At 38.7% G+C, this 20,385-nt stretch overlaps 1 protein-coding gene and 1 pseudogene across 2 annotated transcripts; both read right to left on the bottom strand.

The window, feature by feature from the left end:
- Window positions 1-543: 543 nt before the first annotated feature.
- On the bottom strand, window positions 544-8,843 carry LOC144301819 (elongation factor 1-alpha 1 pseudogene; annotated as a pseudogene). Its single transcript, XR_013368709.1, has 3 exons — window positions 6,589-8,843; window positions 5,293-5,361; window positions 544-2,192 (listed from the first exon to the last, which is right to left on the bottom strand). The product of XR_013368709.1 is annotated as an elongation factor 1-alpha 1 pseudogene (transcript).
- An 8,526-nt stretch (window positions 8,844-17,369) lies between these two features.
- Window positions 17,370-19,640, bottom strand: CLDN8 (claudin 8). Its single transcript, XM_077878940.1, has one exon. It carries the CDS (start codon window positions 19,300-19,302, stop codon window positions 18,625-18,627), a length of 678 nt encoding a protein of 225 aa, XP_077735066.1. The 5' UTR covers window positions 19,303-19,640; the 3' UTR covers window positions 17,370-18,624.
- Window positions 19,641-20,385: the final 745 nt, after the last annotated feature.

Consider the following 20,385-nt stretch of genomic DNA (forward strand, 5'->3'; position numbering starts at 1 on the left):
ATACTGGATCCACATAGAAAATCCACACTAATCTCCTTCATCAAGATCATTAATCCAATCTTGCAAAATCTTTTGCTATGAAAGGTAACAAATTCACAGGGCTTGGGGATTAGGACATGGCCATATTCTGTGGGCCATTATTCTGCTTACTGTAAACATTCAAACCTATTGCAATACAACCAAACTTTTTAAAAGAAAAAACAAAAACCTTTCCCTTGGCCCAGCAGCCCCTTCCTAATGCAGTTTTTTACCTCTTTCGTTTTTTCTTTTTTTCTCATTAAACTTTTGTTTTAATAGGTCTCAAAATTCTGTGACAGATTTTTGGTCAAGTTGTTTCCATTAAAAAGTACTGATTTTAAAAACTAATAACTTAAAACTGTCACACACATACAAAAAAAAATCCCCAAATGGTCCACAAAACATTCTCCTTACCTTCTGAAGATTTTATGATGCATTGTTCTCATTAACCAGTCTTTTACTATTAAACTTAAATGGCCAATTGACACAGACAGTTCTGAGACCGTTCCTCCACCACTGATTAAGACTGGGGTGGCAGGGGATCCCCAAGTGGCTCAGGGGTTGAGTGTCTGCCTTTGGATCAGGGCCTGATTCCAGAGTCCCGGGATTGAGTCCCACATCAGGCTCCCTGCATGGAGCCTGCTTCTCCCTTTATCTCTGTGTGTCTCTCATGAATAAATAAATATTAAAAAAAAAAAAAAAGACTGGGGTGGCAGGTGTTAGGGATAATATTCATTTAGCCTTCTGAGCTTCCTGGGCAGACTTGGAGACCTGGCCAGCTCCAGCTGCCTTCTTGTCCACCGCTTGGATGACACCCACAGCAACCGTCTGTCTCATGTCACCAACAGCAAACCGGCCGGGAAGAGGATAGTCAGAGAAGCTCTCAACACACATAGGTTTGCCAGGAACCATATAAACAATGGCAGCGTCTCCAGATTTCAAGAACTTGGGACTATCTTCCAGCTTTTTTCCAGAACAATAATCTATCTTCTCCTTCAGCTCAGCAAACTTGCAAGCAATGTGAGCTGTGTGACAGTCCAGCACAGGTGCATATCCAGCACTGATCTGACCTGGATGGTTCAGGAAAATCACCTGAGCCATGAAGCCAGCTGCTTCCATTGGTGGGTCACTTGCTGTTACCTGCCACATTGCCACAATGAACATCTTTGACAGATACGTTCTTGACATTGAAGCCCACATTGTCCCCAGGAAGATCCTCACTCAAAGCTTCATGGTGCATTTCAACAGACTTTACTTCAGTTGCAACATTGACTGGAGCAAAGGTGACCACCATGCCAGGCTTAAGAACCCCAGTCTCCACTCGGCCCACTGGGACAGTACCAATACCACCAATTTTGTAGACGTCCTGAAGAGGCAGACACAAGGGCTTATCAGTTGGATGCGTTGGTGGCAAAATGCAATCCAGAGCTTCAACCAGTGTGGTTCCACTGGCATTCCCATCTTTACAGGTGACTTTGCATCTTTTGAACCAAGGCATGTTAGCACTTGGCTCCAGCATGTTGTCACCATTCCAAACAGAAATTGGCACAAATGCTACTGTGTTGGGGTTGAAGCCGATTAATGTAGGTGCTGACTTCCTTAATGATTTCCTCATATCTCTTCTGGCTATAGGATGGCTCAGTGGAATCCATTTTGTTAACACCAACAATTAGTTGTTTTACACCCAGTGTGTAAGCCAGAAGGGCATGCTCATGGGTCTGCCCATTCTTGCAGATACTTGCTTCAAATTCCCAACACCAACAGCAACAATCAGGACTGCACAGAGACCTGCCTGTAATCATGCTTTTGATAAAGGCTCTGTGTCCTGGGGCATCAGTGATGGTCACATAATACTTGGCTGGTCTCGAATTTCCACAAGGAGATATCAATGGTGATACCACGTTCATGTTCAGCTTTCAGTTTATCCAAGACCCAGGCATACTTGAAAGAGCTTTTTCCCATCTCAGCAGCCTCCTTCTCAAATTTTTCGATAGTTCTTTTGTCGATTCCACCACATTTGTAGAACAGATGGCCAGTAGACTTGCCCGAATCTACCTGTAGACTTGCCCGAATCTACCTGTCCAATGATGATGATGTTGATGTGAGTCTTTTCCTTTCCCATTTTGGTTTAGGTTTAGTGGTGATTTTCATGACACCTGTGTTCGGTGCCAAACCTGTTACGGAAAAAGATTTTTTACCTCTTTCTTAAGTAGAGTTGACAGAGAGCTTCTTACTTATCTTTAAATTATCTCCTCGCATTCTACTATGTTCAAGTTTTGTTCAATCAGACTTTATTCTTTACAATTTCCACGAAAACTATTTTGAAAGCCATAAACAATTTCTATACTGTTAAACTTCATCATCAATTCTTAGTTTTCATCTTACTTAACCCATCAGAAGATTTGTCCCCAGTAACAACGCCTTACTCTTACAGTGCTTTCTTCACTTAATATCAGGGAGGCCACTCTCTCTATTAGTTTGTTCCCTATCTTTCCAGTCACTTTTCTCATTCCCCTTGTGAATTCCTTCTCATTTTCCCAGCCACTATAACACAAAACTGCTTCAAGGTGGCCATATGGGTGGCTTTAACTCTACACACATGCTGACAGTGCCCACACTTTTATCCCCAGTCTGGAGCTCGCCATAATTCCCTTTGTAAATCCTACAGGTGTCTCAAACTCACTGTGACTAGAACTAAATTGCCAGTTGTTGAAATAGCCACCCCAAACCACTTCATCTTTTCCCAATTTTATCTCTTATCTTCCAATTTCATGCATCTAAAAATCTTGGTTTTTGTCCTCTTGTCCCCTTTTTATTTCACCCTTCAGACTTTACCCATCAACACATCTGTCAGATTTGCCTTCAAACATATTCAAAACCAAAAGTCTTTCTATGAGGCTCACTACCATCCGCCTCTTCTAAACCACTGCCATCTTTGTCTACATTACTGCAACCTGGACCCCAGCCTTCTCCCCTGCTCCCTACAGTCTACTTCAACACAATAGCCAGGGTGATACTCTGAGAACAGAATCATATCATGCCATTCTTCTGTTTAAAGCTCCAAAGGCATCTCTTCTTACTCTAGAGCTTAATATATGGCATGCCTCTCTGGACTCCTATCTGGCCACTCTCTCTCTCTTTTCTGTACTGACGCTGAAAATGGTCATTTTTTTTTTTTCAAATCATAAAGCAGTATCCCCTTCAAGGTTATACTTGCTCTTCCTCCTTTCAGGAATTCCCCTCCCTAGATATTCCCGTGGTCCAGCCCTCACTTCCTTTAGGTCTTTGCTTAAGTCTTGCCTTGCCACTCTACATAAGATAAACCTCTCTCCTGCAAGTACTCCTATTCCTTAATTATGATTTATTTTTCTACATAGTACTTTTCCAAACCTGTCATATTCTATATATGGAAATAAGTGAGGACTAACCAAAGAGAAAAGCAAGGCTATTTATTCTGAGCTTGCTACATAGCAAAGAAGTCAGCCGTTGTCATATGTGTTTGACAGACTCAAAGGCAGGCAAAGGAATGGGAAAGCTTCATAGTGGAAGTAGGGAAATTTCAGGTGTGCCCTGATTGGGGGCTGTGGGCCCAGGAAAGCCATAGGCAGGCTAACCAGAAGGTAGGTATCCTATGTGATTAGTGAGGAGTACATATTGGGCTTTCTCTGATTAGTCTTAAATTGCAAGTAGAGGCAAAAATTAGGGAAGATATCAATTATTAATTGAATCCTGGTCACTTGGGGTCAATTGTTATAGAAGTTATTGTTTAGCATCCCAGATTATTACTAGAGATAGAATGCTGATTTATAGCAGTCTGGCTTCCTCAACTGTTTATTGTGGATAAGGGAGCTGGTTTTATGGGCAGGTTGAAACAGGTTGTAGGTCAGAGTTCTATTTTTATACTTGGTTTGGCCATTGTCCAGTTATATATTCAGTTTTTTGGCCATTCGCTTCTTTGGATATCCATTGTCAATCTCTTCTCACTAATATGTAAGCTGGGGGCAGACTCACTGTCAAGTGATTTATTATGTGAGCAACCAGGATTGATGCTTATGAATTTCCTTATTCCCAACGTCTCACACATAGTCCCACCTCAGTAAATATTTGCTGAATGAATGAATGAATGAATAAAAATGGGGAAGATAGGAGCTCACCTATTTTGATGAATGGCTAAATGAAGGATAAGTCACATTAGGGAGAAACGGAGACTGAATTATTTCAGTAATTTGAAAAGCTATCATCAGCAAATACTATCTCTCTTCTCTATTTTACTTCTGTAGGTACAATATCCCTTGCCTATAAAAGACTTGGAAATTCCTACTAAAACTATGGAATCTCTAAAGAGAGTTTTAAAAAAAAATTCATGTAGTACAAGGCAACCATGGTCTTAATGTTAGAAATCGCATTGCATTGTTTTCCTTCTAGTATGACACCCTTTTGAAAGCTAAATAAATAAGAAAAAAAATAGATTTGTGACGAATTCTAAATTTAAACCACAGTAATAGTGAGTTCTTCCACAATCTATCCTGACCTTTAGCCTGACCTTTAGCAAGTTTTGACCTTCTCAATTTAGAAGGGTGACAGTTGGGTTTTTTTCCCTTAAATTGAGAGCGCCCCCTGGTGTTGTGTGATGTTAACTCATCAGTGGTATCTACCTTTCCATAAAGTGTGAGCGTTGAGTACAATCTCCTGAGTATGAGCAAGAGAGGGGTTGTAAAATAGTAATCCTGAGTTCTGGGCCCAACCAGTTGTTTTCTGACCATCTTTATTGTAGAGAACCATTGATCTACTAATTCTCAACTGAGCTCAGAATTTCAATTTTTTTTTCCAAAAATCTTACTTTGTCTTCATCACGAATATCTGAACATCTACTTTTAATATTTAAGTGGTACACAGTAATCACTTATCTTTCAAGAAGGACAGTTTGTAATTCAATTATTATTGGGAACACCTACACTGTTCTGGGCCCTAGTTAAGTGCTTTATAGGCATCATTATATAGAATCTTATAAGGAACTAATTTGTGAGGTTCTGTTACTATTATGATTTTGCAAATGATAAAACTGTCTAAGAGGTTTAATAACTTTTCCAAGTTTTCAGAAGCAGTGGGTTGCAAAGGTGGGATCTGCAGTTGGGTCTGTATAACCTAATGGCTTAGGTAGCTTAACTAGTCTACTATACTATCTTTTTACATGCCAGATTTTGATTTGTCAGATTCTTGTCTTTTTCATGAATAAAGCAATCCAGTACAGTAATATGTATATAGATTACTTACTTTCCATGGATGTTCATGTGATCTTCTTAATTGGAACTCAAGTTTCAACACTAAAGGACATATCTTGTCCTAAGAAAAATTATGAGACAGATCAATTATTTAGATCCCAAGAATCCTGCAATTTCAGTCTAAACTCCCTTCATCATCCCTTCTCTTATTTTGGCTTTTTCTCAGATACTTCAGGCCTGGTGCTCTTTTGAACATCATAGAAATCAAGAAGGAACAGCCTTACGGTTAATGAAATAAAATATATTTTAATTATAAAAAGGCCCTTCAAGATAATTCAAATCTCCTTAAAAGTCAAGATTTAGAATGGTGTAGATAGGTAGGTGCTCATTAATTATTTGTTGAATGAATGAATCATACATGCATGTAATCCATTCAGGGTAGTCTACAAAACCCTAGAAATTATGTGCAGACTTTGCATGTGTATATGTGTCTATGAATGTGTGTATATATTATATATATATATGGGGTATGTGTGTATAATATATATGTATATATATTATATATGGTGTATGTGTGTATAATTTTTTTAAGAAAAGATTTCATGACTTTCATCAGATGCTATAACAGCTCTGGAACCCATAAAGACTAAAGGCTATCCCTCTATTTGCCTACATTCTGAATAATCCAAGTTGACTTCAGCTTATCTAGACTTATAATTTATTATTCACTAGTTTGACATTCTATTGTTAAGAGTCCAACATTTCAGTTTATGAATTTCTTCACACAGACTACGGACTATGTTTTCCAGAGTTGACACTGAGTGATGCCGAGACCCTCTGGTCTGGTCCTGGAGGAATTGGTGAACACTGAGCTTGATGCAAATCATCTGTAAATGTTTGGTGAATGAAGGACTGGCTCTTTTGAATTATCAACCTCTGAAATTTTTAGAAAGATAAAATTTCAGGAGATTGATGTTAAGCTTGGTGAGAAGAAGAAGAGATCTACCAAAATAGGACATGAGAAATAATAGAGTATTAGAAAGACTCTCATTTTTAACTAGATTATAGATGCTTGGAGAGAAAGCTTCATCACCACTTAGGGAGTGCGTTTCCCATAAATCTATCCTTTATGCTATAATTTTGTTATCCTTTTCTACAATGATAGATAGGATTCTTCTTCTAGCATGAACACAGAGAGCCTCCAGAGATTATCTATTTCATCCCAATAACCAGACCAAGCTAGTTAAATTTAAAAATCACCATTTATTCTTTTAAAACCTAATGAATATATGCAATACTGGAACTAATTCTACAGAGATAGATAACTGATTAAAAATTTCCAAAGCACCTTTTTCTCCGGCAAGTACCCATCTCTGTTCCATATCTTTGTCATGTGCACATAAAGTTCGATCCTGCTGAGAATCTGAAACACATTAGTACATTGAGTGATGCTTTTACTGGGAGCAAGTAATAATTAGGACATGTTTAGTTAAAGCCTTTCGTCTCTTAAGAAGTAGTATAGTCAGAAAATAACAAAATGACCCCAAAATAAAGAAGGAAACACTGAGAGGTAGAAAATGTTTTGCTAGATTTTTAAACAATGTTGACTTTCCATTAATTATTGGAAGTGAATCAGTAAGTGAATTTGTTTCAACATATATGTTGTGTTAACCAAAAACAAATCAAATTGTCTTATTTACACTATATAACTGCTGAATGAATATTTAAGGGATATTAATTTGAGGCACTAAAATTATCAACATTCCTGGGATACAGACCAACTCAATCTCCCACAGAAATGGAAGTGATACTAGCATGCAATGATGGAAAGGCATGGGCTTCAGATTCGGATACATTCAGATTTGTGTATTGCTCTTCCACTTCCTTACCCTCTTATCTCTTTGAAGTGGGATTTTGGATGATTTCCATTTTTGGTGCATTGCTAAATTTTTAAATGGAAAATACTACATAAAATTTCATATATATACCTACATATGATATGCATAGTCAGAGGCACAACGAGTTAACAAATTGATCTTGAATACAAAACAGTAAGATTGGATGGATTTTGGAATTTAGGCACCAGATTCAAGGAACCTCATCACAGAATTTTGGTCTGAATTAATCCAAGGTTTATTTTCAAACAGCACATGGTAAATGCACAGTCCTCCATTATCAAGGAATTTGTGATGCCATGTCCTCAAGACCCAAGGTCATGTACGCTGAGATGGCAGGCTAATTTCATGCCACCCAGTGATTCAGACAGACTTCCTAGTAATCCCAGGTATTAGTGTTTGTTGAAGACATGGCAGACACAAATTGATGTTTCTGGATAGGTTCTCAGTTCATCAGATTTTCAGAAGACTCACTATTAAAGGACTATTGCTTATATAATATGTTCTCAATAAACACTTCCTGCTTTCTGGGTTTACGACTTAGCTACTTGACCTATATAAACAAAATCCAGCAATTTCTTTTATCATTTATTAACTTGGCTCTTGTATAAATGTTATCCAGCTATTGAAAATGTTCTCCAGCTACCCAAGAAAGGAAGCATATAAGGTCATTATTGGTTTCCAGAGACCATGTACCTTAACTGTGTAGTATGGCCATCGTCATAGATACCTTACCTATTTGTAAGCCTTGGCAAATATAGTGTAAATCTTTTGCTGGATTTAGTCTCCAGATTTCTAGTGTGGGCAAATATAAATGGGAGCAAATAGCAGCATAGGAAGATTTTGGTTCCAACATAGCACTAAAATGACCTTGAATTAGGGCCATTGACAAAAATAAAATGGCACCTGTATTTTTGAACTTGATACCATCCCCTCAAAATTCATAATTTTAGAGTTACTTAGAAAAAAAAAGAATTACTTAGAAATGTTGCTGAAAATTACACAGTTAGTTGGAGAAAGCATTAAAATCCCGACTTCTTTCCTGAGGTTCTAGTCTTCTACCCTGGGCCTGATAGATTTTTGGTAGAAGGCTTTCTGATTAAACCTTGATTTATAAAAGCAGTCTCCAACTGAATAGTGCCATCTGTGTTCTAAATCCAAACTGCTCTTACATCACAGTGGATTTTGAAATTGGTAAGAATAAATGGGTGCAAGACACTACCTGAGAATGCCTGCCACAGTTGAAAAGAAAAAAGATTTTATCTGGTCTCTTCATTATTAATACATTTTCTTCTTCTTGGTGTTCATTGTGTAGTGAACTGGCACAAGCACTCTGTGAAAGTATTTTGTTAAGAAGTCAGTAGAACTGAAGTGTATCCAAGACAAGTATCCACAGACTTGATGAAACTACCAGTCTTTATATCAATTAGTGATAATCTACTTTTAAAAGATCCAGAGATCAATGAAGCAGAATAAATAGCCCAGAAACAGACAGTGAGACATGCATGCATTTACTACTTGATAAATAATGCATCAGCAAACTACAGGGAATGGATTATTTAACAAATGGAGCTTTAAAAAAAATGAGCTACTTGGGAATTTAAATGTTTGTATTTACCTGTTACCATGCTAAAAAAGTGAATTCTGTCTACAGAATCAGACAAAAATCAAAGTCAAATGACAGATAGAACAAAAACTACTTGCTCCATGGTGCTATTAAGGGTAGAACTCAAACATACAACTTATATTTGTTTACTTGATTGGACTTTTTTTTTTTTTTAATTTGGATATTGCCCAAAGAATGTAACAAGCCAGCTCTTACTTTTCTCTTAATATTGTTAATTTTGCTTGAAACATTGTAAACCATTGATTTTCCATCACAAGGCTTTATATCCACAGGTCTGTAAAAATGTGATTTGCTTCTTTTCTTCTAATCACCCACCATTTTGTATTCTGTTTTGTCATTCCTCATCACCTTTCCCTATAGTTTTATGGTTCTTCTCAGAGTTCAATGATCTTTCCTAATCCCTTTCCACCACAGTTCTGTTTTGATTTTCTGCCAAGTCAACCATCTACTGTTCTCTGTATACTTCTACCCATAAAATATGTTCATTTATAAGTTCATTTTTTTCTCACTATGAACATACTTGTTTATTTAAAAATGAAAATACAAGGGCGCCTGGACAGTTCAGTGGCTAAGTGTCTGCCTTTGGCTGAGGTTATGATCTCAGGGTCCTGGGATCAAGTCCCACATTGGGCTCCCTGCTCAATAGGGAGTCTGCTTCTCCCTCTCCCTCTGCTGCTCCCCCCATTCATAGTCTCTCTCTTTCTCTCATTCTCTTCTCTCTCTCTCAAATAAATAAATAAAACCTTTTAAAAAAAGGAAATGAAAATACAGAAAAAATTTTTAAAAAAGTAATCACATATAAATTTGCATTTAAATCAATTTCTTTCCATCTGTTTCCTTGTGTGTATGTATGTGTATGTAAGTGAGAGAGAGAGCAATTTAATCATGACTATGGTGAGTATGGAATTTTAAAACTGGTTTTATTCTATTTTTATAACATTATATCAGAAAAATTATGTAGGTCATTAAGGATTCCTCAGTAGCAGGAAAATATGCAATTGAGTGGACAGGCACACCATCTCTCATTTAACCTTTTTCTATGGGACTCTTAGATTGTTTCCAATTTCCGTCATTGTAAGTAATGCTCAGATAAATGTCCATTTACAAAACATTTGGAAACCTCTCTGATTATTACCAAGCATAAATTTCTAGACTATGGAAAATTTTCTCATCTGTGTTTTTTCTTATTATGGTTTATGCTGGAGAAAATGTAAAAACAAAATTTTCCAACCCAGAAAATTCTCCACAAAGGTAGTAGGGAAAGAAATCTTTTTTTTTTTTTTTTTTTTTTTTTTTCAAAAGAGCACATGTATGCAAGTGGGGGAGGTGGGAAAAGAGAGAGAGAGAGAAAAAAAATCCTAAGCAGACTCCATTCTGAGATCATGACCTGAGCTGAAATCAAGAGTCAGATGCTCAACCAGCTAAACGACCTGGTGCCCCAAAATCAGTTTCATTATTGAATAAGCATTAAATCAAAATGTGATGTGCATGACAGGCAATCTGCTAAGGGATTCCAAAGACAAAAAGGAACCTCACCTTTTTACATAGTCAAGTGGATACAGCCCATTACATACCTGTTTTCGAGATAAACAATTATTCCTCAAGCAAAAGGACTTGACAAATACCTTTGTCACACAGAGTTCTTTCCAAATTTACTTGGTAATTAGGGTGATAATCTATATCTATATTAACTAATGACATTGTCCAGAAGAGAAACAAACTTCTCGTAATTTTATGATTAGTTGTTTTGCATCTTGGTGCAAGATTTACACTCCCACAGAAAGCACAGATAGGTGCTATCTCCCCTCATGCTTACATTTAAAAGGGAGATCTCTCAAGTCCTACAGAAAGACATTCCTGGATCACAAAGCTGACAGAAGACCTGTCTACAATCTAAAGAATTTATATGTATTTCAAAGAAAGGAGAAAACACAAGTTTTCTAATGTAAATGTTCTAAGAAAAAGAAGAGGAAGGAAATCTCTTCCCCTCCTCTTTTTTACAGAGAGAAATAAGCCTCTTATTTTTAATTTATAAATGTCTTTACACCTGCTTTTGTCCAATAGGTAACATGTTTCCTCTTATCTAATTTAAAATACAAAGCACTTTTTAAGTTGTGCCTATGTTTCATGAAGTAAGTCCATTTGAAAGAAAATATTCCGTTTAATTCTTAAAACTTCACTTGGACATAGGGTGGATTGAAAATGGTCTCTGTTCTTTGACAGTCCTCCCATTGTACAGTAGAATTTAACTTCCTTTCTTTGACCCTGTGACGCTTTTGACCAATTGCGAATGGTGAAAGCTACACCAGGTCTATCAAAAGTAGTGTTTTTTTCCCTTGGATCCTTAGGGCCCCTATCCACCATGCTAGTGTCTGACTACCTTGCTGGAAAGACATGGTGGAGAAGCCCTAAAACCACACATACGAGAAGATGGGTTCATCTGAATCCAGACTTTCAGACATCATTGCCAAGTGCCAGGCAGTGAGGCAAGTTGTTGTTGTGGGTTCTTTAGACCAGAGCTACCAGCTGCGATTAGTGCTATAGGCCAGCTGAACTCTGCTGGGATTTCTAACCCACAAACTCATTACATACTAAGAGGTTGTTGTTTTAAGTCACCAAGTTTTGGGACAGTTTGTCATTTAGTAAGAAATAACTAGAATGGAGCCCAGCACTCAATCTTTTTTTCCTCTTTTAATTCTCCCTTTGATAAACATAAAAGAATTGCATCGAGATTCAGTGTTGGACCATAGTTGGGCAATAAGGCTAGGCTTCATTGACTTCAGAAGGCTTCTCTACTTTAAAGCTGGAAAAAAAAAAAGTTTAATTTCTAAAGCATTTCTACAATTTGGCATCTAATAAATCACAGTTCCCACTTCAAAGAAGATCTCCAGGTATCTACCCATATCTCTACTTTAGGTGGGGGAAAGGCATAGGAAAGCTGATCTAATTCAGACAAAGAGAGAGAGAGAGGTAAAGAGATTCATTTATGATTTTTGCACAAGTATATTTTTACTGGCTTGCAGACAAAACAAAAAAATCTCCAACCATGGGCTTTCTTCTTTCCTAACTCCCTCCCACACATCAATCACAAAAGAAAAAAAATAACCAAAGATAGAAGCAACAAAGTTAATGATATTAGAGACTGGTAGTTAAGGAGGAGGATTGGGTATCTGGAGAAAAGCCAAGTAAGAAAGAGGTGGGTATATGGATGGTTTTCTTATTTGTTTTGTGTTGCTTTGTTTTGCTGCCTGTTAGTAATATTTATTCTATCTTTTAAAAAATTAAAAGACAAGAAAAAAAATTTAAAAGACAAGAAAAGCTGATTTTTCTTTTAACCCATTGCTAAGAAGGATTGTATAAATTCTTTCCTGAATCAAGAAAATGTTCAATTCTGATTTTCTTTCTGTTTTTTTTTAAGTTTTTTATTATTATTATTTATTTATGATAGTTACACAGAGAGAGAGAGAGAGGGAGAGACATAGGCAGAGGGAGAAGCAGGCTCCATGCACCGGAAGCCTGACATGGGATTCGAACCCGGGTCTCCAGGATCGCGCCCTGGGCCAAAAGCAGGCGCTAAACTGCTGCGCCACCCAGGGATCCCTTTCTTCTGATTTTTAAATATTTTTATAAAAGTTTCTTTCTGTTTCCCACATATTCATATGTATTTATTGGCCTACGAAGAAGAGTCAGGGAAAGGGGCAGACAATGGAGTTTAGCAATATAGGGTAAAGACGATTTATGATCCATAGTGGTTTGAAGGACAAGGAGGGGGCCCACTGAGCTCTTAGTCTAAGAAAGACTAAGTTTGCTTTGGTGGAGAGGTAGGCCGATTGGTGCACATCTGTCTCACAGCAGGACCAGCTGACACTGGCTCACCTGGCCTGGGGGGGATGTGGGTGCAGCCAAAGGGAGCCAGGATAGCAGCTCAAGGGTGCAACTGTACCTGACAATAAAGGATGACCACAGTGTTGCAGATCATCAAGGTCTTGGGGAAAAGAATTCCTGGATGGCAAAGAAATGACATGGAGCCTGGCAGGCTAGAATATGAGCATTGTGGCGCCTGGGGTAGAAGATGGGAAGAAAAAAAACCCTGAATCTGGACTGTTAGATGATTTTGTTTTCTATGCTAAAGGTGTCCAATTATCTGCAAGAGTGGGAACACAGCAGTTCTGAACTTGAGCACTAATAGTGGCATAGTTGTAGTGGTTTCCTGAAGCAAATGTTCCTCCAGGCTCTGGGCCAGCCAATTCCTTATTGTTCATTGCAAGATTCATGGCTGCCCAAGGCTTCCCTCCTTCCCACATTCCTTCCACCCTGCATTGCTTTAGTGCTGCCCTCAGAAGAGCTTTATGAAGGACAGGGTGCTACATCCTAGACTAACCACAAAATGCCTTTCTCTCTCACAGAAGAATGAGGTTCTTCCTGGGAGTAGACTCCTTAGGTTAGGGATGTGCTCTCCCACGGCCTTTACTTAATAATCCACCACCTAGTGGTGGAAAGATTGGATACAAGTATGATTTTTTTTTTTTTTTTTTTTTTTTGGTTATTGTTAAGCAATTTCTTATGGTTGGTGAAAGTTTGCACACGTGGGTTTTGTTTGTTTTTGTTTTGTTTTATTGTGACTTTAAGAGTTTAACTACAAACTTTCTTTTTAGTTTTCCTAGGCCTCAATGAGCCCTTTCTACCTGCAAATTAGAGCCTTTTATTTTATTATTTTATTTTATTTTTAAGATTTTATTTATTTATTTGACAGAGAGGGAAAAAGAGAGAGAGCACAAGAAGAGGGAGCTGCAGGCAGAGGGAGAGGGAGAAGCAGGCTCCCCACTGAGCAGGGAATAGGACGTGGGGCTCCATCCCAACGGGCTCCACCCCAGGATCCCAAGATCATGAATCTTAACTGACTGAGCCACACAGGCGCCCTAAGCCTTTCATTTTAAACACTGATTTTTCCCTGTCAGGGACTGCTTCTCCTTCCATCTGGTCTTTATTCCTCTCTACAAATTTGCTCTTTAGATCCTTGAATTTGTTCTCTGAGTCTTCTGTATTTTTCCTCACGAATTGCATCTTTTCCTCTGTTTGCTCTGTGTTATAAGCTTGTCTTCTACTTGGGCTTCCAAACACCCAATTCTTTTTTTTTTTTTTTATATATATATATTTTAAAGATTTTATTTATTTATTCATGAGAGACACAGAGAGAGAGACAGGCAGAGGGAGAAGCAGGCTCCATGCACCGGGAGCCCGACGTGGGACTCGATCCCGGGTCTCCAGGATCGCGCCCTGGGCCAAAGACAGGCACCAAACCGCTGTGCCACCCAGGGATCCCCAAACACCCAATTCTTATCTCGGCATTGACTCCCCTCAACTCTCAGTGTCCTACAGATTTTTTAAAATGTGGAAACCACATTATTCAGTAACAAGGAACCCTTTAATCCTGCAATTCAAGCTGCTTTAGGCTCTTATTTGTTTGTATAAGATGCCCTCTCTTTCCCAGCAGATCTGTTTCCTCAAAGGTTGCCTGCTAGTTATGAGCTTTCAGCCTGCACTTCCTTTTTCTGGCAGTTGAACCCTGTATGTGATTCTAGGATCTCTTTTCCTTGTGGAAGTTAAGCTGTTGTAATCAGCCACAGCACGCCCTAGGGTGGCAGGAACCCTCATTGTTGGCTGGTGACCCAGTGACCTGAAAGTTGCCATCTCTCTGCTGGGGCCCTGGAAAGTCACCTCTGAGCTCCCAGTCCTCTGGATTCTCACCTTCCAAGGCCTCAAAATAAGAAGGAACCTCCCCCAGTTTTTCTGGCATCTGAAATTATCTCTCCATGACTATGCAGGAGTACAGATGCCTCCCTCCTTCCAGGACTACTTGTAAATTAGATAGAACCCACAGGTCTCCACGTGTGCCACTTATGCCGAGCACAGAGCTTCAGGCCTAGCCTTGGGCCTCGCACCAGTGATCCCTGGCTTCTCATTAGTCTGTCCTTTCTTCCTAGAATCTGGCAGAGCCTGAAGATCTGCAGAAAGCAGGCCTCTGGGCTCTGCCTATTGGCTAGGTCCCAGCTACTAATTTGCTTTGCGCTTGGGAGAGTGGGATCAGGGCTGGAAGGAGGGGTTGCCGGGATCCAGGCAGCTCTGGGAGGCTTTCTCAGGACAAGGAAGGAGGCCTGGAGAATTTGAAATATAAGGCCTATGATAGAAATCTAGAAAAATACAATGTATTCCAAGGGGGAAAAGATGATGGATGTTAGAAACTAAGAAGCAGCAAATCGTGCATATGGTTTGAGACTGGGGAGATGGAGGAGAAAAAGTGTAGCAAAAACTGATGATGAGGTCTATTCTGGGGTTCAGGGAGAAAGGGTGCTGTGACCAAGGAGGCATAGGGAGCCCAGGGGACGAGATGGTGAGATCACACTTAATTGTACACAAAGTTTACTCTGGAAGGGTTGCCTTTGGAAAATATCGCCCTAGGAAAAACATAGGCTCTTGATTTAGGATACACACACACATACACACACACACACACGTGTGTATATATATGATATTATATATAACATCACTTTGAGACCAAATGTTTTCATGATCTCATATATAATTTACAGAATTCTTAGAAGATTGATATGGTAAAGAAAGAAAAGCACCAAGCACATGGTAGACATGCAGTAAGGCTGCATTTCTTGCTCTTCCCTCTTAATTATTAGATCTAGATTCCTTGAACACAAAAACATCCCTGTATCCCTAAAACTTAGCATAGTGCAGCCTAATGACTGTTTGTGCAGTGCATGAAGGAGTCATTTTTTTTTTTTTTTTTTTTTTTTTTTAAGGAGTCATTTTGAATAAAAAATCAGTAGAAGAAGTTCCTGGTGGAGCAGCAGGTGGTACAGTAAGAAAGAGCAGGGAAAAAAAGGGTGAAAAAAAACCCAGCTCTAAGTTCAGGTTGTAAAACCATGTCCTCTGTGTTCTTTCCATCACGTCACCTTGTTTCTCCATAAAACTACGTTATAAAACAACATTATAAAATGTCCTCTTGTACATAATGTGCCACTAATCAAACCATCTCCCAATTCCAGTGCCTCTGTTTCAAGATATTAAGGAAGCCCTTTGGCATATAAATTATTCTAGTTTCTGGACATTGACTTTAGAATTATTATCATACTGGGTATACGCTGATGGTACTGTGTGATAACGTTTGCCATGATGATTATAAGACAGATCTCCGGGATCCCTGGGTGGCGCAGCGGTTTAGCGCCTGCCTTTGGCCCAGGGCGCGATCCTGGAGACCCGGGATCGAATCCCACGTCGGGCTCCCGGTGCATGGAGCCTGCTTCTCCCTCTGCCTGTGTCTCTGCCTCTCTCTCTCTCTCTGTGTGACTATCATAAATAAATAAATAAATAAATAAATAAATAAATAAATCCTTCTTTAAAAAAAAAAAAAAAAAAAGACAGATCTCCCTCCCCATAGTTATCACCCACGAAGGTATTTGGGCCTACTTTATGGCAGTGAAGCATTCCTACAAGAATTAGGGGGGTGAGATGCATTTTAGGAAGAACTGAGATAGGAACATGATAGGGGGCTGGGGCAAGAAGATCCTGCAGGTCTTGACACAAGTCTGGAAGCCTTTATCAACCAGGTAAGAAAGAGCTGAGGTGACAGCAAGTGTAGAAAGTTGGAGAAAAACTTCAGAGATACTCAAGAGGCAGTGCCATAAGGAAAACTAGCAGTGTTATAATTCTGCAGTAGAGAGAAGAAGAAAATAAAAATTGAATTCGGGGCTTTCAGAAGAGGTTTCTAGGTAAAGGGGATGTTTGGTCAAGACCTACTTAGAAGACTGGATTACCTCTCCAAGGCCCTCAGTTTTCCTTGCTTTCTGTTCTCATGAATGGTTTGAACAAAGGGGACAAGCATGCTTAGGCTAAATTAGCATTTGGCTGTTGCAAAATCACCAACCTGGGAAAAAAACACTAACTTTTCCTAACTATTACTGGTTAAGCATGTCATTTCCACATGCAAAGATAAGGTGATAAATTGAACACTCCTGAAGAAAATTTACTTTCTCTGGAGAGAAAAAAGCATGAGCTGTGAAGTCAGATGGTCCTTATTCTTTCTCCTGACTATTGGGTAATCATTGAATTGTTCCCAGGGGTCGTCATCTGAGATTATCTTTAATGATATAATTTGTATAAAGCAGTAGAGGTCCTAGCATATAATATGTGCTCCTAAAAACATTAGCCCTTGTATTAATTAATGTTATTTCTCCGAGGTAGAAACTTACTTAGCTATGAAGGTTTTATAGAAATGGGTTAATAGTGGCTTAATAGAAATGGCTCAAACTTACATAATATTGACAGTAGATAGATTTGTTGGAACCTACAGCACTGTCTCAATAAGTTACAAATACATTGTCCACATCAAATATTAGTGTGTGAATCCAATGATTATAAAGAATAATATTAAATAATATACAGTATTTTATATTCTCAAAAAGTAATGCTGAATCTATCTTTATATTTAAGATGTGGCCTCTTTTTACAATTGGAAAGCCAAAAATATCAGGATTCTAAACCCTTTAAAAGTTAATAAACAGGAAAAAAAAAGAAAAAGAACAAAAGAGTATCAAATTTATAGAAAAGGCATAATTTATTAACATAAAGGACATAAAACAGATATATACGGTCATTTAGGCTAGCAAAATACGGAAACAAATTTCAAATTGAATTATCAGTTGCATCAAATTTGGGGGAAACACAAAGGTATGATATTTTTCTATCCCTTAGTAAATCTGAATAAAAAAGGGAACAAGTTAAATATTTGCTTTTGATGGGATTCAAATGACAATCTGATCTTTGGTATCTACAAATACCTCAGGAACAGATAGAGTATAGACAGGATAAATTGTTTTTGATTTTTGATAAGCAATTAAAAACTAAGATATATTATTGTGCTATCCAGTTATTTATATTGCTAAAAGCCCAAAGTCTGTATTCAAATAGTTGTTAAAATATTCACATACATACATGATTTCTTGCCAGAATGCATCCTTCTCCACCATAAAAACTTCAGAGGGGGAAAAAAATCACTTTTCTGAAGTCTTTAATGTTTCTTAGACTACAGTTTTATCTTTCTTCTTAGACTAACCCTGGAAAAGCAGTTTGAATGCAAAGCCCCTTGACAAAATATCTGCCTTTTAAAAGATGTTCATTTAATATACAAGAAAAGAAAGGCCTCTGGGGAAAGAGGATAAAGGAGTTAGGATTTCTAACTTCTAGGCTGAAAAACAAGATATCAGAAAGCCATTTAGTTTCCTTTACGCTGATGATTAAAGCCTTCGTTTTAACCTTCGTTATAAATCAGGCACATTAATCGCTAAGCTGTTTTTACACAATTAATATTAACCTTCTTCAATCTTATCCCTGATTCCCCTGAAAAGCAATAGTTGAATTTTATTTATTCAGTGTATTGAATCAGAATTTCATTTAAAATAGAGCCCCGTAAGCCTGTCTCTATTTATCTGAGATATAAACGTCATGCTGATCTACATACACAATGCTGTGTCATAGAGAAATCACAGTTGTAAAATAATACAGTCTTTAACAATGTCATTTTGAAGTAATGGCAAAAGGAAAAGATGCATGAATCATTTTAGAAAATGTATTACTGCACTTCCTAGAACAATCAAAGCACTGTGTGTAATATCTCATTCTGCTGAAATAGCTTATAGAATCATAAATAGCCAATGCACAGTTCCTGTAATTAATGTTAAGAATGGCAGTTAAGAATGACAAATCAATGTTCCTTTGGGTTCCATTTTTAGAAAACAGTGGGCATTTCAGTCATTGGCATAGCTTTATCGGTAAAATTAAAAACTAGACCCAACTAAACATACTGACTTCTGGAGTACACGCTCGGTGACTTCTTTTCCATGTGATAGCTTTTTTGGGCTGTGCGATGGGAAGGTATGGAGTATCTGTAGCTTCTGCTCTTCTCACTGTAACAGGAAACACAGCAGAACAGGGCCCCTCCAGCGATCAGCACCAGCGCGGTGGTCCAGCCTATGTAGAGAGCATCTCCAAGCTCATGCTTTTGGGCAGTCTCCACTATTGGGTTGTAGAACTCTCTGATGATGGAATTGGCCACCCAGCTCACCGGGATGAGCACCAGGATGCCCGTGACGATGAAGATGATACCAGCTGTCAGCAAGATGTGTCCCTTTACCTTCTCATCGTCCCCAGTGCACCTGGTACATTTCATGCCCAGGACAGCGGTCATGAAAGCCAGGAAGGACAGCACAGACGCAGCACACATCAGCCCTCTGGATGCCTGTAGGTCTGGAGAGAGAGCCAGCAGGGAATCGTAGACTTTGCATTGCATCCTAATGTTAGCTTGTCTCACGCAATTCATCCACAGTCCCTCCCAGAAGTTTTCAAAAACCACAATGTTGCTTCCAATGAAGGCAGACACTCTCCACTGAGGCATGATGGTAACAGCCAGTGTGCCCACCATGCCAACACCACCAAGCACCAGTCCAGCAATTTGCAGAGCGTAGGTAGCCATGTGTCCTCCGAGATGGGTGTTAGGCCACCAAACTCCTGAGCCAGTAGGGCTGCTCCAAAGCAAGTTTCTCTGTGCCTCAGGAGAGAACAGTTTTCCTGTAGTAATGAACTCAGAGCCCAGTGATTTTTAAAAGAGCCTGCTTTGCTACTTCCAGCTAGATTAAATCCAGTGTTGGCTGGCTGAAGTGCCCCCCCCCCCACATTGACTAGGACAGGTAAACTTACAAATCAGGTGCAGCAACTTTCTCAGCCAATAAGAGGGGGATGGTAACCCAGGTGTGTCTAAACCGACAAGAGATACTTGGAACGACTGGACCTGCACATAAACATTCTTTGTACCTCTCAGTTTTCCAAGAAGACAGCAGTAGGTTTACCTGCAGGCACAATTATGAATGTTTGCACAATCATCAAGAAATGCACCAATCTCTTGCAACATCAAAGGTGTACTTTGTACAGGCAATTCTGAAACTCTTTGTATGAGCTCCTGTGACCAAGGTATATAATAAAACATGTACCTAAGAAATTGGCCAGGACGGTCAAATTGCCAAAGTGAAAGGAGAGTAGGGGATTGATGGATTGCTCATACTTGGGAAACCACATTCTTTGGGACACATGTGATCCAAGTGGTTGATTTAATGTGTCTACAATTTCAAAGCAAGCTTCACTGTGGTGAAATCAGGGAACTGATTACACCAAAAGACAAAATAAGGTGAAAGTAATTAAATATGCAAGGTTGTCCTCTTCCATGGCACCGAACACATGTTGTTCTTTTTAGAGCCAGAAAAATGACTTTATTGGTGTTTTCCTGATAATCTTGATTTATTAGAAAAATAGTCACAAAAACAATACATTAATCCATAGGATTTTTTTTCTTTCTTTTTTTCTTTTTTTTAGGATTTTCTTATGTAGCAAGCACTCACACTACCAAGCAATGAAGTGAATTACAGATTTATCTTCTTTTGTGGCTCTATCTTTGCTTCTCTGTCTTCCTAGACTCCAGGAACTAGAACCTGCAGATGATACAAGAGTCCTGAGTCTATATAAATGGCTGATGTTTCTATATAAAATATTTACAGGATAACGT

Source organism: Canis aureus, chromosome 30 (genome assembly GCF_053574225.1).
Source record: "Canis aureus isolate CA01 chromosome 30, VMU_Caureus_v.1.0, whole genome shotgun sequence".
Lineage (NCBI taxonomy): Eukaryota > Metazoa > Chordata > Mammalia > Carnivora > Canidae > Canis > Canis aureus.

What these genes read in the sequence shown, in the direction of transcription:
- CLDN8 (XM_077878940.1), bottom strand. Translation starts at nt 19,302, where the DNA reads ATGGCTACCTACGCTCTGCAAATTGCTGGACTGGTGCTTGGTGGTGTT.